This window comes from Hesperophylax consimilis, unplaced genomic scaffold (assembly GCF_061612785.1).
Source record: "Hesperophylax consimilis isolate HC1 unplaced genomic scaffold, BYU_Hcon_1.0 scaffold_42, whole genome shotgun sequence".
Lineage (NCBI taxonomy): Eukaryota > Metazoa > Arthropoda > Insecta > Trichoptera > Limnephilidae > Hesperophylax > Hesperophylax consimilis.
The window spans coordinates 39565-60906 of record NW_028301272.1 but is presented as its reverse complement, the minus strand read 5'-3'; the positions used below and the strand labels follow the sequence as shown (position 1 = coordinate 60906).

The window sequence follows — 21342 nt, the reverse complement described above, 5'->3', positions numbered from 1 at the left end:
ATATCGACCAATAACAGAGATTTTTAAAATTACAAACTGCATAATAATTTCTATCGACTAATCGATATTTCAGAAATGGATATCTCGATTCTGCCCATCACTAGTTTAGGCTGAAGGAAATGGCGCGGGATTCGTCTTCATAGAATGGTTTATTTATGGTCGATCTGTGTTTTCAGCTGTCATTGTCAGTTTGTAAATAGTATTAAGTTGTTGTTATTCGGGATGATTATAGTATTGTTTTAGAGTTTATGATCGTTGTCAGGCTAATTTGAAATCACAATTAACTTATTTATGATAGGAGGGCGCAAACAATTTTTGGTAAATATTATTTTTCTAAAAGTTTTGCGGTAGTTCAGTACAATGTTTTTATTTTATTTATTTCTTGTACTTTTCGTAAGCTTTAGAATAGAAAAAGAAGAAATTTTATAATTTAAAAGTATTATAATTTAAATGTATTCATAAAGCCATTCCTAAACACTTTATAATTACGTTAATTTATATTAAGTGTTAAAAGCAATAATATTAACAGCATGCTGTTACCGTAAATTAGAAGGTCTTAATATAAACAGCATTTATATTAAGACCTTATTTCTTTTCCAACCAAGAAAATATATTTTGGAAAATATTCACCCACATTACTTATTGCTCACTATTACCGTCAATAAATAAAAATATCTACTTTTGAGCCTTACCCACTTTAACTAAATAGCTGACATTGTTATTGTATCTCAATAAGATAATTGTTTTGACTTTTTTATTATGTTTATTTTATTTAGGAAAATATAGAAAAATGAGATTTTGAATTAAACAACATAATAACAAAAATGTGTCGTTATTCAAGTTTTAATCATTGGTTTGGACCACATGTCTAAATAGCACTACTTTTTGAGATAAATTTCACCTGCAACTTAAAAATTGATTCACACCATTCAACCTCTAAATAACCAATCTTCCAAATAATTTTGAAATTTGCCCATTTATACACATAGGTATATATAAAGTCATCTTCCCTCTCCATTATTTGAAATGATGGTCTAGAATAGTGTTCCGCAAAGCGTGTGCCGCGGCACACTGGTGTACCGTGGTGATCAGTTGGTGTGCCGCGGAAAATAATCAAGGTATTGTGAAGATAATAAGAAAGCAAATGGGAGCAGATAATCAGTCACTTCTGTTCATACAGAAGTACGATGGCTTTCTCGCGGAAAAGTGCTATTTCGGATTTACAAGCTAAAAAATGAGTCCCAGACGTTTTTAGAGGCCCAGGGTTCAAATTTTGCTTCTGTGTTTAAAACAGAAGAATGGGTAGTAAAACTTGCAGATCTGGTGGACATATTCGCTCATTTGAATGAGCTAAACAGAAAAATGCAAGGCAGGAATTCTTATATTTTAACGACTTGGCTGCCGATTCAGAAACAAAGTGCAGGCTTTGATAGTGAAACACTTGGAGCTATTATCAGAAAAAAATAACTATTATATTCCTAAGTGTGACCTACAACCTATGGACTGGGTACTAAATCCACTCTCGAATAACATTTCCCTTGGACACTTACCGATAAACGAGCAGGAAGAATGCATGGAGTTAAAAACTGATCGGACATTAAAACTAAAATTTTCCAAAGTAGAGCTAGCATATATTGGCTGCATATAAAAATGAGTATCCACTGCTTTCAAAGCATGCTGTTGAAAATATATATTACCATTTGCCACAACCTACTTATAAGAATTGGGATTTTCAACTATCACAACTGTTAAATCGAAAAAAAGAGAACGCCTGAGGACGATCAATGAAGAGACGAGAGCAGCTTTATCAACAATTGCTCCAAATTTTGATCGCCTGTGCTCAGTTAAACAGGCTCACATTTCTCACTTAACATCTTTTCATAATAGGTATATTGATTTTAGTAATAAATAAATATTGCTTTTTTCTTTGGTGTACCTCTAAAATATCTTAATTTGATAGATGTACCTTGGACACAAAAAGTTTGCGGAACACTGGTCTAGAACACCCTTGAAAGCCAAAAATATTTGAAAAAAAAAAAAAATTTTGCTTTTCAACGCTAAATAAAGAACCATTTGCTTTTTTTCTTTGACAATTTGAAAACAAAAGATATAAATCAACCATTTACTTATTTATGCAGTTGGACAAACCATTCGAAAAAATCAGTATGTTAGACAAAACAAAAGAACTTACCGATTAAACACAACCGCCACGAGAGCAAGTCTATATCTACTCTCGGTAGAAGCATTCTAATGACACGGTAGATTTAAATATGACGCTCGATGTTGGCTTGGTTGCTGGTTATTTTCATGTGAAAAATCTAATAACCAATAATTGTTGAATGAAAAATACTAGTGTACATACTGAATTATTTGGCGGTTTTAGATTAAGCCGACGTAGCGCAATGGCAGAAGGCTCAGGTTCAATTCCCGTCGGCGGCATTTATTTTTTCTCTAAAGAATTGTGTGGGTGTTTCAGGCTAATAATTGTTGCTTGTAATAATTTATTTTTTTGGTTATCTTTTGTTTAAACTGAAAAATGGCTTTGAATTAAGGGAAATGATTGCACGGCCTTTTTCATATGAAACTTAAATTTGTATTTGAGGCCAAAATAACCAACCAAACTGAATATTTATTTTTTTATACAAAAGTTTTAGTAAATATCTAGTACGGATATGTGCTACTTTATTTATTTTTGTTTCAAATTATAACATATTTGCCACTATAGAAATCGATTTTTCACGATTTTAGAGTAGAGTTTGGCAATTATTTGTGAATGGTAATTACTAACAAAATAATCTTACTGTTTCCTACTATGCAAATATAATGAAATATACAATAAAAATATATTTTAAATTATTTTCAAACGATTTATGTTGCAACACAAATTTGTCTTAATACATTTTAAATTCAGACATAAAAGTCTTTTTACAATGTTTATTTTTTTATTTATATTTCATTGTATTTGCATAGTAGATTGGGAAAGATTATTTTTTAATAATAACTATTAACCTATAACCACAAAAATAATTATTCAGTTGGGTCGAGTATTTTGACCTCAAATCCAACTTTTTAGTTTTGTATGAAAAAGGGCGTGCAGCCGTTCCTCTTAAACCAAAACTCGAATGGTAATAACTCTGTGCTTGTTGTATTAAATTTTTCAGGTTCCACCCGGGAGATAATAAAAACAGGTCCATCATGAGTCCGTCAAAACCAACAGGTAACATTTATTATAAGAGTCTAAGAACGGGTTGTTTAAGAAAATTTTAAGAATTCTTCAAACTTCAAAGTAAATTTTCAAGTTCTGTTATCGCATCGCCAGTTCAATCCCCTGCAAGCTAAGTAAGTTCTTAATCATAGCATGAGCAACAATTTTCAGCCTTTTATGATGTACGTACTGGACACTTACGTCACATAACATTGACTGTAAATAACCAGCTGCCTCTTAAGGCGCACCTTGGGTAAGGATGTACAAATGAAACACAGACTTTACAAATGTCATTGGACAACCGACTGATTGGGTCACTTATTTCCCTATTTATTGGACAAAAGGTGTACAGTGTTTACACATGCTAACTGGTTCAGTGCCAACACTCCCATGGACGGAAGAATCTTATTTAATTTGAACGGTAACAAAAGCTCCTGGCAGCGAATGTGTTAATAAGGTTACTTATTCATTTTTCAAAAAAGAATGTATGAGCCTGAAGTACGCTTTTTCGTGCAAATATTAGAACCTTGTAAAAGCCACGTAACACGTGTGATGAGAACCTTATAAAAGATTAGTCATCGTAGAAATATGTGAGAACAGATAAACAATACGCTTCTGTTGTCCGATGCAATCGTCAAATATTGTCAGGTTATTGAAGTGAAACTTCTTTACGCGCGTCATGCATTTTCGAGGACCGGAGTAAAACCGACTCATGACCGTCACGAAAAACCGTGATCATTTGGTGGTGGGGGTACGGGATCCCCACCACCGCTCACCGTTCACTGTCGCTCTCTCACCCTAGTCGCTTACTGAGGTGAGGGAGCCACTGACGAACGTTCTCTCTTTTCCTCTCTCCCTAGCCAACAATGCCACGCCAGGCATCAGCTGCTTACTTCGTGTACTGCGCGGTGAGTGTAATACGAAAAAATAAAAGAGAGAATGAAATGAAAAGAGAGAGAGAAGAATACCAAAAGTTTCACTTCCGTCGTGCGTAGGCTTGCCACACACTGTATTTTTTTATTTGTAACCCGGGAATGTTTGCCTTTACAATAGGCGTCCATCTTGGTTGTCAGTGCCAGTCATTAATATCAGGGGGTGTTGTCGTTGGATATACATAATTATAAGTTTCAGATGACAAGCCTCCTGAGAAATATTTGAAAGTGCTGCTGAAGTACTTTGGGCACACGGAGTTCCGGCCGATGCAGTGGCAGATAATCCGCTCCGTGGTGGAGGCGCGGCGAGACAACTGCGTCGTGATGGCCACCGGGTACGGCAAGTCCCTCTGCTACCAGCTGCCCGCCCTCTACACCGGGGGGGTCTGCGTCGTCATCTCCCCTCTCATCTCCCTCATGGAGGACCAAGTGCAGTCCTTAGAGGTACACTGCTAAATATGTTACTGACTCACAAGTGTGCTATGCCAGTTCTCTTTGTGGCCATCATCGCTCTCCAGCCACACCAAATAGAAAACCCGAGTCCTGGTTGAGAGGAGGAAAGTTGGCTTTCCTCCTCTTTGTTGACAAAACATGGCTAAAGGCATTTTTAGCAACATTTCTCCACTTTGATTCTGGGAGAGATTTAATATTTGTCGTATTTAACAATGATGTGATTGAATGTTTTTTTATGATTATCGCAGGTTGCAAACATTTCTGCATGTTTCCTCGGCTCTGCACAGAACAACACTAAGGATGTACTGGCTAATTTATACAAAGGCCATTATCGCCTGGTGTACATGGCTCCGGAATATGCATCTGGCGAAGGAGGTAATTAATAACCTTCTCTTCCAATCCCACCCATCTTCCCACAGAGTAGGTGAACTAGTAGGTGTGGGGAACAAACTAACACCCGCTTGTGTTAGTTTGTTAGTTTACAGGTGGCTTCGGGTATCTGTTTTGTCAGTGATTTGTGAATAAATGTATCCGCAAGGTCTGTAGGCAACTCGCATTGCAGTTAAAGTATTTTACTCTTCGATAATGAAAAATTCTTACAAAAAGTTGTCCCTTTTTACAATAGTGCGTGAATTCAAATCCTTCGCCGTATCCAAAAATCCCAAATCTCATGAAAAAGTTTCTACTTATTTCCAAAAACTGAATATTTTGTAAGTGTAATTTTTATTTTATTACAAGATAATACATTACAAAATGATAACAAAGTAATAATGTATTATTCCCAATTAGTTTATAAAACTCATTTCGGGAAAGACAACATTAGAAAAGACAAGGCAAATAAATAAAATACATTGAAATAAATAAACGCAGATGTTATTATGGAGTACCAGAGAGAGATTGTGTTAGTCATTAATGAAACTGCTAAGGAAATATCTTTTAAGAGCTTTTGTCAATGTTTTTTTGTTAGTTGCCGGAAGTTTTAAATTACTAGGTAATGCGTTATATTGTTTATGTGCAATGTATTGTAAGGAGTTAATTCCAAATTTGGTCGTGTAAGTAGATGATGATAAATGTATTTGATTTTGTGATCGTGTAATAATAATTAGTTATAATTAGTTTTCTATTTTGCAATTGTCGTATATTTTACTCACAGCACTAAACTAACACTTTGTATTTGCCTCGTTCTACTTACATTTTGATAATGTCACTCACCGATCTCTTAAAATTTTTTCATAATAAACTGAATAAGCTTAAAATGAAGTAAATTAACACTTACCTGTGGAATGTAATGCAATATTAGTGATTATTATCTTTAACCTTTATATATTTACACAGTTTGAATGCACAGGAAACCGTAGATGCCGAGTTATTCTGACTCGACCGGGAGTTAAAATGCAAGTATGTAATGACATACTTTGAGTATTCAACATCAGTTAAATGGTATGTACGTTGTTAGGTCAGGAGATGCTGCCTCGCCTGAATGAAGCCACCAACATCGTGTGCCTGGCCATAGACGAGGCGCACTGCGTGTCGCAGTGGGGCCACGACTTCCGGCCAGCGTACCGACACCTCGGCAAGCTGCGTGACCTGCTTCCCGATGTTCCCATCCTCGCCGTCACCGCTACGGCTACTGAAGATGTCAAGAATGATATCGTCAGATCACTGAGACTCCGGTGCTTAAACACATTTGATGCTTATTATCATTATCAATGCTTGATAATAAGTGCAATTTATTTTCCTACCTCCTAATCAACATCACATGAGCAGACGTCGCTTCTATTGAACCTTTAATCATTTTATTTTATTAATAACAAAAACATATATATAAACATAATTTTAAGTAAGTCAAGTACGTCCCTTGGGGAGGTTATAACCCAATATTCACATCATGCACAAATAATAAATAAATAAAAGTTCATAATTATATACATACTAGAAAAAAAAATACAAATAAGTAATATACAAATAGTGTGTTCGTTTTGTGGCTAGGATATAAGAAAAAAATCTTAATAAATAAGAATTTAATTAAGTTAGTCAATTTTAATTATTACACTCTTCAAAACAACATATAGTTGCCTCTGTTTAATATTCCAATCTGTCCTGTTTTCCAGGAACCCTCAAGTTCTCTGTTCGGGATTTGACCGACCGAATTTGTATTTCAAAGTCCAGAAGAAATCAGCCAGTCCGTCTGCCGACATCGGCGCAGTTCTCACCGGGGAGAAGAAACATTTCAATATTGCCAACAGCTCCGTCATTGTGTACTGCCTCACTAAGAAAGACACAGAAAACATTGTCGCTTTACTCAAAGGTATTTATATACTTATTACTTGTATTTAACTGAGCTCCAAAATAATTAGTTTTGATCCTAAAATATAGGGCAGCAGTTACATATTAGGTCCTGGTGTTCTGGTTCCTACAAAGAAAACACATGTGATTTCAGGGCGCGGGTTGAAGTGCGAGTGCTATCACGCCGGCCTCTCCATAAAGGAGAGGAGGCGCGTCCATCATGACTTCTTAAATGACGAGATCAAAATCATAGTTGCAACAATCGCCTTCGGGATGGGTATAGATAAACCAAATGTCAGGTAAGTCACTATAAAATGCAAACAAGTATATATTCCTAACTGTGGATCCCAGATATCAGTTTAAAGTGCTATTCACAGATGGCACTAGTAGCAGTAAGGTAGAACTGTCGATAATACAGAGATTCAGAGATAGATATATACTATTGCTACCTTGGTCAGGGGCCCAGAATTATTCATACCATCTGCTAATTAAGGACATTGGCCTGATGGCTGTCCAAGCTCCATTATAATCTATCACTTATAAAAAGTCCACAGTGTTTTGTTGAACCCGGAGTTTTTATTGAAGAGTTTATGGACAGCGGGAGTTACTAGAATCAGCAGAATCAATGCAGATCAGATGAAATGATTGAGATCATTTGTCTGCAAGGAAACATTTATTTTATTTTGAGTGTAGACAGTAATGTGTATTGCACCCCACGCCTGCCTCATATAATGGCACATAATGCATGCTGATCCTGATACCTTCATGCAGGTGCGTAATCCACTACGGCTCCTCCAGCGAGATGGAGGGCTACTACCAGGAGGCGGGCAGAGCTGGTCGAGACGGGAACCCCTCCCTCTGCATTCTCTACCATTCCCCCGCCGACTTTGTCACTCATAAGTAAATATATATTCATATTATAAAATCCTATTATTTAAAATTCTAAATATTTTTATTAAAATCCACATACCGTCAAGATCAACCTGACAAACCAATTTTATTAAAATCCACATACCGTCAAGATCAACCTGACAAACCAATTTTATTAAAATCCACATACCGTCAAGATCAACCTGACAAACCAATTTTATTAAAATCCACATACCGTCAAGATCAACCTGACAAACCAATTTTATTAAAATCCACATACCGTCAAGATCAACCTGACAAACCAATTTTATTAAAATCCACATACCGTCAAGATCAACCTGACAAACAAAGTTTATTAAAATCCACATAACGTCAAGATCAACCTGACAAACTAATTTTTTTCATTTGCTCGCATGTGGAACCTTTTTCACATTCTTAGAAATAACCATAGAATAAAGAATAAAAGAAAAGTGCCTTGCGGGCGTGTTGCATAATCCAAATATAAGCCTACTTGGGCCTATATTTCCGTACAAAACTGTGATTATGAAATTCAAATGGGATGGTGATATACGATTTCAGGCAAGCGTAAGAGAGAGTCCACTGACTGTCTCTCTTACTTAACATTTATTTCCATTCAAATATTTATGGAAGCACTTCTAATTTTGTTCTTTATTCTATGAACGTGTATACCTTCAAGGCGTAAATAAAGGTCATTATTCTATGACAATGTATAACTTCAAGGCGTAAATAAAGATCATTATTGTATGACAATGTATACCTTCAAGGCGTAAATAAAGATCATTATTCTATGACAATGTATACCTTCAAGGCGTTAATAAAGATCATTATTGTATGACAATGTATACCTTCAAGGCGTAAATAAAGATCATTATTCTATGACAATGTATACCTTCAAGGCGTAAATAAAGATCATTATTGTATGACAATGTATACCTTCAAGGCGTAAATAAAGATCATTATTGTATGACAATGTATACCTTCAAGGCGTAAATAAAGATCATTATTCTATGACAATGTATACCTTCAAGGCGTAAATAAAGATCATTATTCTATGACAATGTATACCTTCAAGGCGTAAATAAAGATCATTATTCTATGACAATGTATACCTTCAAGGCGTAAATAAAGATCATTATTCTATGACAATGTATACCTTCAAGGCGTAAATAAAGGTCATTATTCTATGACAATGACCTTCAGAAAATAATGCTTTTATATCATTATACTCATACTCACTTATTATTGTACTCCTGAACAATTTACCTATAACAAGGCGTAAATAAATAATTAATGCATTAGTATGGAATGTATCGAGAATATGTCCCATCTGTATCCTATATTCCTCTTCCCCTTTCCTTATTAATTTTAAAACAAAATAAACTATATGTATAGTGAAAGTCGTTTGTTTCTTTCAAATAAATAAATAATTTCTTTTCTATTTATCTAGTGAAAGTCAAAGATTTCATTTAAAAGTTTGATTTGTTTTGTAGTTTCTTGCGGGAAAAGAGCCATATGAACTCTACAGTCCGGGCGCACAAGGCATCGCTGAATGCCGTCATGAAGAATTATATTTCCACCAGAGAATGCAGAAGACATAACATCATATCATACTTTGAGAAAGACAGAGAGCCACCAAAGACCCCCGTCTTAAATTGCTGCGATAATTGCACCAGAAAGTAAGAAATCTTTTTCTGATAATATAGTATAAAGTTTCCTAAACGTTCAGTGGATGAGTTGGCATCGTGTTTGGGTCCCACCCAGGTGTTGTCCTCCATAAGTAAGTCCTCCATCACGACGCAAGCAACATTTTCCACTTACTGTGGTGGTAGTAGGAGATTTTCAAATATTGTCAGGTTATTCTTAACTCGGGAATGTTTGTCTATCTTTTAAAATTAAATTTAAAAAAACATGTTCACTTGAAAATTTTTCACCACACCTTACTGCCCTTCAATGATGTTCCTGCTTCTTATTACTCACTTCCGCATTTCTATTCTTCTTCTTCGTATGGTGTAGGTCAAAGTGGAACGCTGAGGTTACTCAGCCAGTCAACGGCATCGGGAGTCACTTGGTTCAGCACCGATGTCCCATAGGGAATATAATAAAGAGGACATTCTTTTACGATGTGTTCTCTTGTTCCATATTCTCAGAGTTTAGAATTCTTTAGTAATATGACCTATGATCCTTAATCCTTTCAGAATCCCTTTATACCCATTTGTGCATCATATACGCACCACGGCTGTGACTACACCGATGAGGTTTAATGAGGTCCTCGTCTTCCGAGGGAGAGAGAAGCCCGGCAGTTTAATAGTTGGATCCACAACTACTAGCTTTAGTCTTACATCCATCTCACCTGCCACTCAGGTGAGATGGATGTAAGACGGCTTGCCAGGAGGTTTGCAAGGTCATTTTCATAATGTTGCTATTCACGGCCTTTTTGTTTTCCCCGAGGGTTGCTGTCTCTCGTCTTATAGTGTATAGGCAGTGCAATATTCGAGAGGATAGGGCGCCACTGTAGTGGGGTGGAGGGATTTGCTATTATATTTAGCCATATTTGGTACATTGCAGGCTAACATCTCCGGACGACTCAGCCAAGTATGAAGGCATCGACAGCCAAGGAAGGTACGACTTCACAGAAGACGCGGAGAAGTTCCTCGGCGCCGTGGATTACTTCCTGCCCAAATCTTTTGGGGTGGGGATGTATGTTGCCTATCTGAAAGGTTCCAAAGCTAAGAAACTCGATTCCAAACATTTCTCTAGTCACTTTTATGGCTCAGGTTCTTCGAAGAGTGAAGGCTGGTGGAAAGAAATCGGTAAGCAACAGGTTTTCTATTTGATGACATTATCTATCTTTTGGCATATTACATAATAATATACCTGTAACAATTTGTATTAAGACAAAATGTATCAGAGTAACAAATTCACCACAAAATACTGCTTTTGATTTTGTTATGTTATGTGTATTATTATTACATGTGTCTTTTGGTTTTAGCTTTGATTTTGGAGCAAGCAAAGTACATTGCAAAGGAATCTAGATACAGTGGAACTCAATCATATCCAGTTGTTATACTAACCCAAATGGGGTCCAATTGGCTAAACAGCAAGAGGGAGAATCGACACGCACCGGCGCTCTTACTGCCAACTCAGGAAATAGTTAACTCTTTGAAAATTAAGACGTAAGTTTCAACTATATAATATGTAGTACTAGTTTTTAAACTTCCGATTTTGTTGTCCGGGTTAAATCTTCCCCAAAGGAAAAACTTAACCCTTCCACACACTTTTCCACAAATGATCATCTAGTCAATCAACATTATGTAAGTGCACTATATAAGCACAATAAATACAAAACAATACAAGAACAACACGTCAACTCACCAGAGATCAAATGGGAAAATAATTCACCGACTCCAGATATTTTCATATCAGAAGGTTCGGCTCGGTAGAACTCCTAACAGGGCCTATAAATCCTACTGATCCCTCTACATAAATATTTAAAAAATCTTTTGTTATCCTGCATGTATTCAAAATGACCGACTTTTGCATCTTTATATATAAATTTTTTGATAGATCTAATACCCCTAAATTTTTAATTAGAGAGCTAGGTATAATGCCAGTAGCCGAAATAACGAATGGTAATATTTTTATAGTCTGAGAATGCCAAATTCTTTTTATTTCATTTCCTAAATCTGTGTATTTTCTTATTTTTTCACTAACAGATTTTTATAACAATCTTTGATTTGTGTTTGCCAAAAATTTTATAATTGTTTTTAATGGATATCCGCATTTAATGTACAGTTAATAAGAATTGGCATGTCGTGATAAGAAAATTAATTTACAGGGTCAAAGCACTGTATTCGGGAGCGTGGGTTTCAAAAAGTACAGACAATTCATTGCCTAACGTCACCCCTTCAACGTCAGATGTCTTGTCCATGTCTATAGCTTCCAGCCAGATGGAGCCACTGGTCCTTGATGAATATTCTGAAGCTCTACACGAGGTAAAACATTTAATATATTAATACAGTTGTCTCTCATAACCTGTCACCCGAAAGACCGGGCGAGTGTGAATTATAGTGCGTAGGGGAGAACCACCATGAAGAGAACGTTCCATGAAGAGAAAATTGAACATTTTGCCAAAACTAACAACTTTATTGACACATAGATACCCATCGTATGGTTGTAGTGGTGCGGCGTTGGTTTGCGGGAAGCATGGTTACAGCGTTGTCAGTTCGCTGGCGACAGTCGAGGTGTAAAGTGCTGAGCATCGTTTTTTTTTTCTTCGTGAATTTGTGAAGTCTGTCTACGTTTAACGAGTGCAAGTACACCAAAGGTGATCCTGTCTTATCACACTTAGCTGTTATAACTTACATATCGTGAGTACAATAATGCATCATATTAATCCCTTATTGCCATTTTTAATTTTTTCAAAACCAAACTGCTGTTTCCATAAAAAGAACATAACAAAAGCCCATGAAGAGAACGTTCTCTTCATGGGCTTTGTGTTCTCTTCACGGAATATCTAGGCAATGCATATTTTATCAGTCTAGACTTCTTCTCCAGGTGGATGCCGTCGCGTTTTTTTATAAATGATTTTAATTAGTACAACTCAAACTATATTTAGAGTCGAAGTAAGAAAGACATAACTTATTAATTTGGCTACGTATTCAGCAGTTTAAGAATCGAATGCAATCGTATATCCTTTTTATTTTAGATCATTCCAAAAATAAATCGCAAGACTGACGATGAATTCAAGAATGCTATAGATGATGTCATCATAAATAAGAAGAGCATACGAAGTGTGGCGAAAGATAAAGGTATTGCGACCACATTACTTTGGAAAATTATTCAACGAGCGAAGCAAGCACAGGAAACTGGTGAAAGTTTTAGCTACACTCGCAATATAGGGAATAGAAAAATATTCTCTCCTGAACTTTAGGATTTATTAGCATCGTACCTGAGCACTGCTTCAAAAATGTGCCATGGCTTGACTAAACTTCAAACAAGGGTACTGGCTTACCAATTTGCTGTAGCTAATAATATTATTATTCCATCTTTTTGGAGAGTTAGTGAAAAAGCTGGAATACACTGGCTCGATGGCTTCATGAAGCGACAAGTCAAGCTTTCAGTACGTCAACCAGAAAGCACTTCACTGGGCAGAGCTACAAGTTTTAATAAAACAAACAGCAGTAACTTCTTCAACAACTTGGAAAAGCTTCTACAAAAGTACAAATTTCCCCCAAATATGATTTGGAACTTGGATGAAACTTCTTGCACAACGGTTACAAAGCCACCGAAAGTTATAGCTGTTGGAGGTTCCAAGCTAAGTCTGAGTCTAAGTCCAAGTAACGTCTGCTGAAAGAGGAGATTTGGTGACTGGTCTTTTCTTCATCAGTGCTGCTGGAAATACAGTTCCACCTGTTTTTGTTTTTCCAAGAGTACACTTTCAAGAGAGAATGTTAAAAGGGGCACCGATAGGCAGTAAGGGTCTGGCCCATTCAACTGGATGGGTGACTGAAAACTGCTTTGTTGAGTCACTGAAACACTTCAAACAGCATGTGAATCCTTCGGAAAACAATAGAGCTTTGATTATAATGGACAATCACATACCCACGTAAATATTAAAGTCGTGGAGTTTGCACGAGAAAACAACATAATTATTTTGACTCTACCGCCACATTGCAGCCACAGGATGTAGCCTTTGGATGTATCAGTTTATGGTCCATTTAAAACTAGATATCGCCAAGCCATGAACAACTGGATGACTACCAATCCTGGAAAAAGAGTAACTGTAATGGAAATAGCAGAACTTGTGAATGCAGCATACGGATATTCGTTCTCCATATCAAATATCTGCAGTGGATTCGAGAAAACTGGAATCCATCCTTTCAATAATAATATTTTTTCGGAGACCGATTTTCTTTGTTCGTCGGTTACTGACCGTCCGATTGTGGAAAACGAACAACCAGCATTGCCATTGAATTCTTCTGCGAAGGACAACGTTCAACGTGAACAAGAGCAGATAATGGGTGTGCTGACTTTGGATTTGAATTTGGGAACTGATTGCATTGCTAACCAAGAATTAGAGTCTCTACCATCGATCAGCTCAATCACAACTGATCTGAGCCGTAAGCAGCTTGGGATTGCAGTTGTCTCTCCCCATGTTATAAGACCCTACCCTTAAGCATCTCCACGGAAGAATATTAGAAGAGGTGGAGCACGGAAGGGGAAGTCTACTATCATAACAGATACTCCTGAAAAAGATGAATTGATTCGGATCAGTGACGAAAAAAATAATAAGAAAAAACCGAAAGGGAAACAAACTCCAGGAATACCAACGAAAGAAAAAAACTTCAACAGAATACAGATAAATCAAAGAACGTTAGGAAAACGAAAGTATTTAATAAAGAAAAGTCTAAGTCTACTAAGGAACGAGACAGAAGTGACTCTGAATCTACGGACACGCAAATATCTATTCACGACGATTCATCAGAAGATCTTGAAGATATAATCGATAACGAAGTCTGCCACTTTTGCAGAATGGATCCAATGTAAAGTATGCAGAAAATGGAGCCACGAATCGTGCGGTGAAAAGGGCTCTTTGAACTTTTTCTGCAGGAAATGTTTCTGAGCGATTTTTTAACTACCGTTTTCTGTATTTAAAAAAAAATAATAAATAATTAATGTCCTTGATTTCATTCGTTGGTTTACTTTGCATTATTAAAATTATTTTTGGTATCAACAGATAAACAACATACCTAATAATGGTCGAAGTCCAAGACTGTTCTTTTCGTGGGGACCCGTGTTCTCTTCATAGTACACTATACCTTGAAAAGAACATTTCCCATTTTTTAGAAAATTGGTATTTTCTCTTAATCCGAAAGAATTACGTGACTTCCACTCTAGGTTTAATGAGAGGATAGAATAGGGTCTACATAACAACATTTAGTTATTTCAATATTGCATAACTTTGAAAGTTACAGCACCAAGAAAAAAAATGTTCGCTTCATGGTGGTTCTCCCCAACATACAAAATATGCTAAATATGAAAACCGCTATCGTGATCTTTCGAAAAATTTCCATTTTTTTCTTTAAAGTTTATCATGTTTACGCTTGCAAACTTATTCAAATAAAATTAAGGCAGAACGAAAGGATCAGAAACACATGCGATAGTTGCTTTTATACACAGAGTACTAACGGTCTAGTCTAGTCCTAAAACAACAATGATTAATCCTGGTGACTGGTAAAATGATCAGCTCTAGCGAGCTAGACGGCGGTATAGTAACTGAGTGTGTACGAGTGAGATAACCCAATTCGTCGGTGTACAAAACTTGGCATTCGGTGGACTACTGATTTCGACATACAAATGATTTTATTTATTTATATTATACGCCCTTATGGGCTTTTACAAGCCTGTGATATATACAGGGTGTATCAGCACGTACCTGACAAACTTTAACCAACTTTTCCTTAACACATTTGGAGTAAAAAATGTTATGGGCACTTTGCTGTCCGGTAACATTTTTTTTCAATTAAAAACAAAAAATGATGAAAAAATCCACACGTCACTGTCATTGGCATTGTTTCTCGTGTTCAACAGCTGTTATTAGCAAGTGTGTTAAAAAGCGTGTTCGCTCTTTCATACACACTAAATAATAATTGCTAAAAATGAGACGAATGGTGCCATGCCATTTCGTTGTGATCGTAAAGCGCGCTAATGTAGGTACGTACGTATATTATTCAACGAAACTCGAATAAAATATTGCCAGGTGGGTATTCAAACTTTGACAAAGGATAAAACAGTGGTGACATGTGGTGAAAATATGAATAGTATTTTTTTTATTAAAAAAAAATGTTACCGGACAGCAAAGTGCCCATAACATTTTTTACTCCAAATGTGCTAAGGAATAGCTGGTTAAAGTTTGTCGGGTACGTGCCGATACACCCTGTGTATAGTCATTTAGTGAAATAGTAATCATGAAATAAGATTACATGAAACCTGAGCGGAAGAATAGTATTACGCTAACTTACATTATTATTGAGATATGTTATTATAGCCTTCTTGTAACTATATTCTCTCCAGTTGAACACATCTAAAATATCTGCAAAAGTATTGCCAAGTTGAAGGTGATTAGGCTCAGAATATCAGGGCTCTCTATAATTCCATTAATAATTTATTTTTTAAATGTACATAATTAGTAAAAATAACATCAGATTATAGAAATTGTTGGATAATCGTGCTGTAGATTACTGAAAGAATACTTTATTATTTATTTGTAATAATGTACATCCGCAGAAACTAGTAAATCTGCGGCACTCCATAGCTGTATCGCAAAAGGCCATTCCCCATACTGTGGCCTCCGACCTGGCTCTGCAGCAGATGGCTTCCCGCCAACCCCTTGACCTGGACCAGCTCACTCAGGGCAAATGTAAGCACAAATAACCACTTACTTGTTCACTTTTCTTGTTTTTGTCAGGAATTACTAAACTTATATGGACGAGCTTGTACATATCGTAATTTTTAGCATTTATTTTAAAGTGCAAATTAATTTGCTGGCATAAAGCAAGCTTTTGAATTGCATACCTACTTATAAAAACAATGTCATCTTTAGGGATGCTGTGTTGAGGATCTAAGGAAAGGAAAGAGAGGAAGTTCTGGGAAAATGTTGGAGGGGTGGGTAGGAATCACCATGGGTCAAGAGAGTCAGGCTAGGGAGGTCAAAGGGTCTCCCACAACCGATCTGACACGCCACGCAGTTGTTGGACAAATCATGGACAAACCTCACCCCATCAACCCGGGCACCCCTGCTAAGTTGCCAAACATAGCTTGACACTTGGGGCGACCTATGACAGAGGTGTTGGATATCTCTCAAACTGTTGCTCCATTGTATTTTTACAGTTGATGGGATGTCACTTTATAAAATTGGAAAGTTTGGTGAATCCTTTGTGGGCGTGATAAAGGAGTATGTGAGCACGAATCCGCAGCCGGTGAAGAGCATCTGGAGACTCCTGGAGGAGCATCCCCTGCCGCCTGCCATCAGCGGCACCTCCTATACCACCAACACCACCCAGGCTCTGTCTGTGGAACTCTTCAACCTGGGGGAGTCCCCAGAACAAATAGCCGAAGAGAGGTAAACTATGTTACTCCCGCATGTTGCTATAAGGTTCCCATGGATAATCCCCGGATTATACACTGTGTTACACCCGCTTGTTTCTATAAGGTTCCCATGGATAATCCCCGGATTATACACTGTGTTACACCCGCTTGTTGCTATAAGGTTCCCATGGATAATCCCCGGATTATACACTGTGTTACACCCGCTTGTTTCTATAAGGTTCCCACGGATAATCCCCGGATAATACAAGTTTCATCTATAACCACATGAAAGATAACCACTCGAGCAATGGCTACCCAAATTTGCCTTGGTGATTGTTATGATTTATAATTTAAAGATTGTAATTATATAACTATAATTTATAAACCAATAAACGGGGAAATGTATTCATTGTCTTTAAGTCACACTAAGCAGTTCATATGTTTCTGTGTTAATATTGGAGGTGTGATATTATAATGCCGTATAGAGTCTAGACACGGACTACATATCTGACGTACGAATACCGGTGAATTATCCACTCCAGCGATTGGTGTCATATATATATTTACCGTATTATTTAATTAAAAATATTAATATTAATATCTAGAGAACTGCTTACTGCGGTTTAAAGCCAATGAATCCACCTAGATTATATACTATATTTCACCGTTTATCCCATATTTTTAGGTTCTTATGGCAAGTGATCGCTCAAAACGTTTTTGCAAACTTGACATAGTATGCCAAAACTCGCTGGAATGGTTATAGAGCTTGATTTTGTGCTTTCAAATAGTAAAAAGAACAGCAGATTACTGGACTTGTCGGATTATCTACCGGCTGATTACTGAAATTGTTCTGCATTTGAAAAGTTTGACCAATTTTTCACCCGGAGTAAGAAAAATTACTGACCTTACTTCGGTCAAACTACACACACTTCTTTTGGGATATTTTTTCTTGTCCCACATAAGAATCTTTCGTATTGTTTTTTCACTTTAAAATGAGCTGATTTTTTCCTAGGTCGGAAACTTTTTTTTTTTTGAAAAAAATTATGTTAATTATAAAAATCATTAGTTAGGTATGTTTGAATTCCAGAAAGTTGGCTGTTTCCACCATATTCACACATTTGACCGTTGAAGTGCGTAAAAACGGCATTGATTTAAAGAGATTGATGGACCCTTCTAACCTTGCCATCATTATACAAGCCATTCACTCACCTCCTTTAAATAATGGTAAGTTTCACATTTCCCATCTACCCCTATTAGAGCATATCTGGCTGTGCAAAACAGATTACTTACTCTCTGGAACGTGCTGCATAATATGCTATAATATTCTTTCTATTAAATTTTACGGGAAATAAAATAACCCATATATTATGTACTTTAAATAAAATATACTTGTGATTTCTCGGAATGGAGTCAAAGAGCTTACTACAATCCCACAATCTCTATAACGACTTGACGATTTCCATAAAATAAAGAGAAATGCCGTGTGGCATGTTTTGTGATCCAAAATTTTGAGGATTGTCTGTTTAAATTTCACATCATTATGAAATTAAAATGGGATGGCGATGTACGATTTCAGACAAGGTAAGAGAGACAGAGCGCATGCTAAACGAACTAGAACCATAAACATCTAAATTGAAATACTTGCCCCAACATGAAATCCAGGGATCATTTCTACTCGGCACCGTGGGTTCGAGAATGCTTTAGTTAATCTACGACAACAGTCGTACATTGAACGGCGAAGAGAAATAACCAGACTGAAACAGCGTAGATAAATAAAGTTGGCTAAAGTAAGGCAACGGTTTGCAGCGTAGTCTATTGTGGGACCTTTCTGTGCAGCTCAGAATGTTCATAAAAACAGTTGAATAACCGAACCGCCTTCAAATAAGGTTGCGTAGCGATGCTAAAAATGAGTGAGATGGGTAAATTATAACACATTTGTAAAAGTGTCTAACTAAATAGTGAAACAAAATATTCAGTTTTGGAAACAAGTCCAAACTTTTGCTCACCCGATTTGGTATTTGTAGTTGAAAATTGCTAATATTGTCTTTAATAATTAAATATAAGTTTTTTACGCAGCCAGCAATTTGTGCGCCATTGTAAAAAGAAGTAATAATTCGTAAGCAGATTTTATTTTTCTGGACTAAATGGCGATATTACAATGCGAGTTGCCTGTATACTGTCAGATTCATTTATTGACAAATCCCTGAAAGAGACATGCCCACGCCACTCCCCCTGCTCCGCACAAGTTGGTCTAGTTTAGTTTGATGGGCAGCTCTGTCTCTTCCTTACTCTGTGGTTAGAACCAAAAGAAATGCCTCCCATTCAAATCTACATGGAAGGCACTTCTAGTGTTCTTCTTTATGCCTATATCACACCCGTGCTATACTTTATTCTATGAACTATAATCCAATAACTAAATGTTAACATTGCGATGGAAGTAATTTTATGTAAGAAGAGATCCCCTGAATATGTAGTTATGTATTTTTTAATTGTAATTATTTTAATGTTTTTATTTCCAGATATGAGTAAATTGACAGCCATAAAAAATGTATGTCCACCCAACATATCATTTAACGATATAAAAATAGCCATTGCTTATTTGGAGGTTAGGAATCATTTGAAAAGTAAAAATTTGTCATACAAAGATGACTACGCCTTAAATGCAGATAATACAGAGTTCGAGTCTACAGTTGTATATTCCAGCAAAGAAGAACACAAAGTCACAGTCTCCAACTTGGCGCAGTTTGCACTGCCAAACAAATGTGCTCCCAAGCTGAATAACTTGACTGAAAGAAAAGACGTTGCACAACTACCTAATAATTCCATTGATATGCAAACAGTACCTGTTATAAAAAATGAAACAATGGACTTAAATGATGAGGATATCTGGGGCGAAGATGATTTGTTTTCACAGAATTTTGACCAACTGGATGAACAAATGAGCGCTATTTCAGAAAATGATGTGTTAGCGCAAAATGCCCACCAACTGGATGCAGTACTGCTACTCCCAATAGAGTCCAGCGCATCAGCTGTGGCTCCTAAAACAGACAAACCTATCAAAAACCAATATATAACGGCTTTAGATAAATTTAAATTTGTAGATATAAAAAAATCACCATCTTATAATGACGCATGTTTGAAGTTTTGCGATATTTCTGATATCAAAGAAGACAAACAATGCTCGTCAGATGTTACTTCAACTTTTACCAATGGAAATCATCCCACCACGGCTTTAGGTAAATTTAAATTCAAATCTGTAAAAAAATCACCGTCTTATAATGATTCGACGTTGAAGAATTGCGATATTTCTGATATCAAAGAATGTTTGTTAGATGTTACCTCAACCAATGAAAATCATCCCACTAGTAAATCTGAAAATGCTCTTAAAAAAGAATCTGTTAAATCTTTAACGTCACCCAAAAAGAAGTCTATATATATTGAGGAATTGGACGAGGCCACGAAACAAGCTAAACCCTCGAACAAAAGGAAATTACCGGATTGGATGAAGAGTAACGCTAAATCAGATTATAAAACCAAGAGTAAAATTGTCAAGACATCGTTTTTAGATTAATACATTTTGTTATATTTTGTGCTAACTTTGTCAAAAATATTAAATGATAATTATTCTGTTTTTGTTTATTTTCAATACATTCTTTCATTTTGAATTTAATTGTTTTCACTGAAGGTATTCGTTGCCAAATGACCTTCTGTCTGCTAATTGCAACAAATGACCTTCTGTCTACTAATTATTACTGCAACATAACATGCAAAATGAGTTCCTAAACTCTGGGGCCCATATATGTAAAATTTATTTAATTTATGTGTTGATACACACTTCTGGTGGGAAGGTAGTTTTTCCTTTACGCCGGTTCTAAGACAACAATAAGGCCTAGCGCGCACCCCGATTGTATTTTTTGCGATACTATTTTAAAATCGTGCTATAAGAAATCGCAAAAATAATACTGCGCGCATCGCGATGAAAAATTGCGATAATTGTTCATTCTCAACATGGATTTCGTACAAATTGATTGTATTGTTTTGCTTCTTCGGAAGAGGAGGAATAAAAGAACACATAAATACTGGACTCATCCTTTTACAGCAGAAAGATATGTTAAAGGTTTCTTTTATCTGAAATACAATGATCTTCGACAATATCCAAAAAAATTCTTTGGCAATAGCTATGATAATAATAGAATGACGATTTAGACATTTGACAAACTATTAAGAATTGTTGGAACTCAAATTGCATACAATAATACTAGATGGCGGAATGCAATCTCAGCTGAAGAAAGGTTGTCAGGTAGCGATTTTAAATCGCAGTGCGCGCGTGTCCATATAACTTCAAATGCTATAATTTTATTTTGCGACAATCGCGTCGCGCGCTGTCGCAGAAAAATGTGACAAATCACAATTTTAAAATAGCAACTTTTTATTTGTCGTATATGCGCGCACATACTTACCGTACGTTGCATTTCTGCGACAAAATTA

General features: G+C 36.3%; 1 protein-coding gene and 1 pseudogene across 2 annotated transcripts; both read left to right on the top strand.

The window, feature by feature from the left end:
- Positions 1-162: 162 nt before the first annotated feature.
- LOC149408911 (uncharacterized) lies at positions 163-20615 on the top strand. Of its 2 annotated transcripts, none has more exons than XM_089650308.1 (16): positions 163-318; positions 3162-3217; positions 4331-4581; positions 4839-4965; positions 6047-6263; positions 6702-6898; positions 7031-7175; positions 7648-7776; positions 9258-9443; positions 10333-10577; positions 10757-10940; positions 11603-11759; positions 16054-16186; positions 16657-16888; positions 17942-18078; positions 19374-20615. In XM_089650308.1, the coding sequence occupies exons 2-16, from the start codon at positions 3196-3198 to the stop codon at positions 20423-20425; spliced, it is 3414 nt and encodes a 1137-aa protein (XP_089506434.1). In that variant the 5' UTR covers positions 163-318; positions 3162-3195; the 3' UTR covers positions 20426-20615. The 2 variants fall into 2 exon arrangements, with proteins under 2 accessions (XP_089506434.1, XP_089506435.1); XM_089650309.1 differs by having other exon boundaries at positions 4337-4581; positions 19374-20614.
- Positions 11935-13942, top strand: LOC149408912 (uncharacterized; annotated as a pseudogene).
- Positions 20616-21342: the final 727 nt, after the last annotated feature.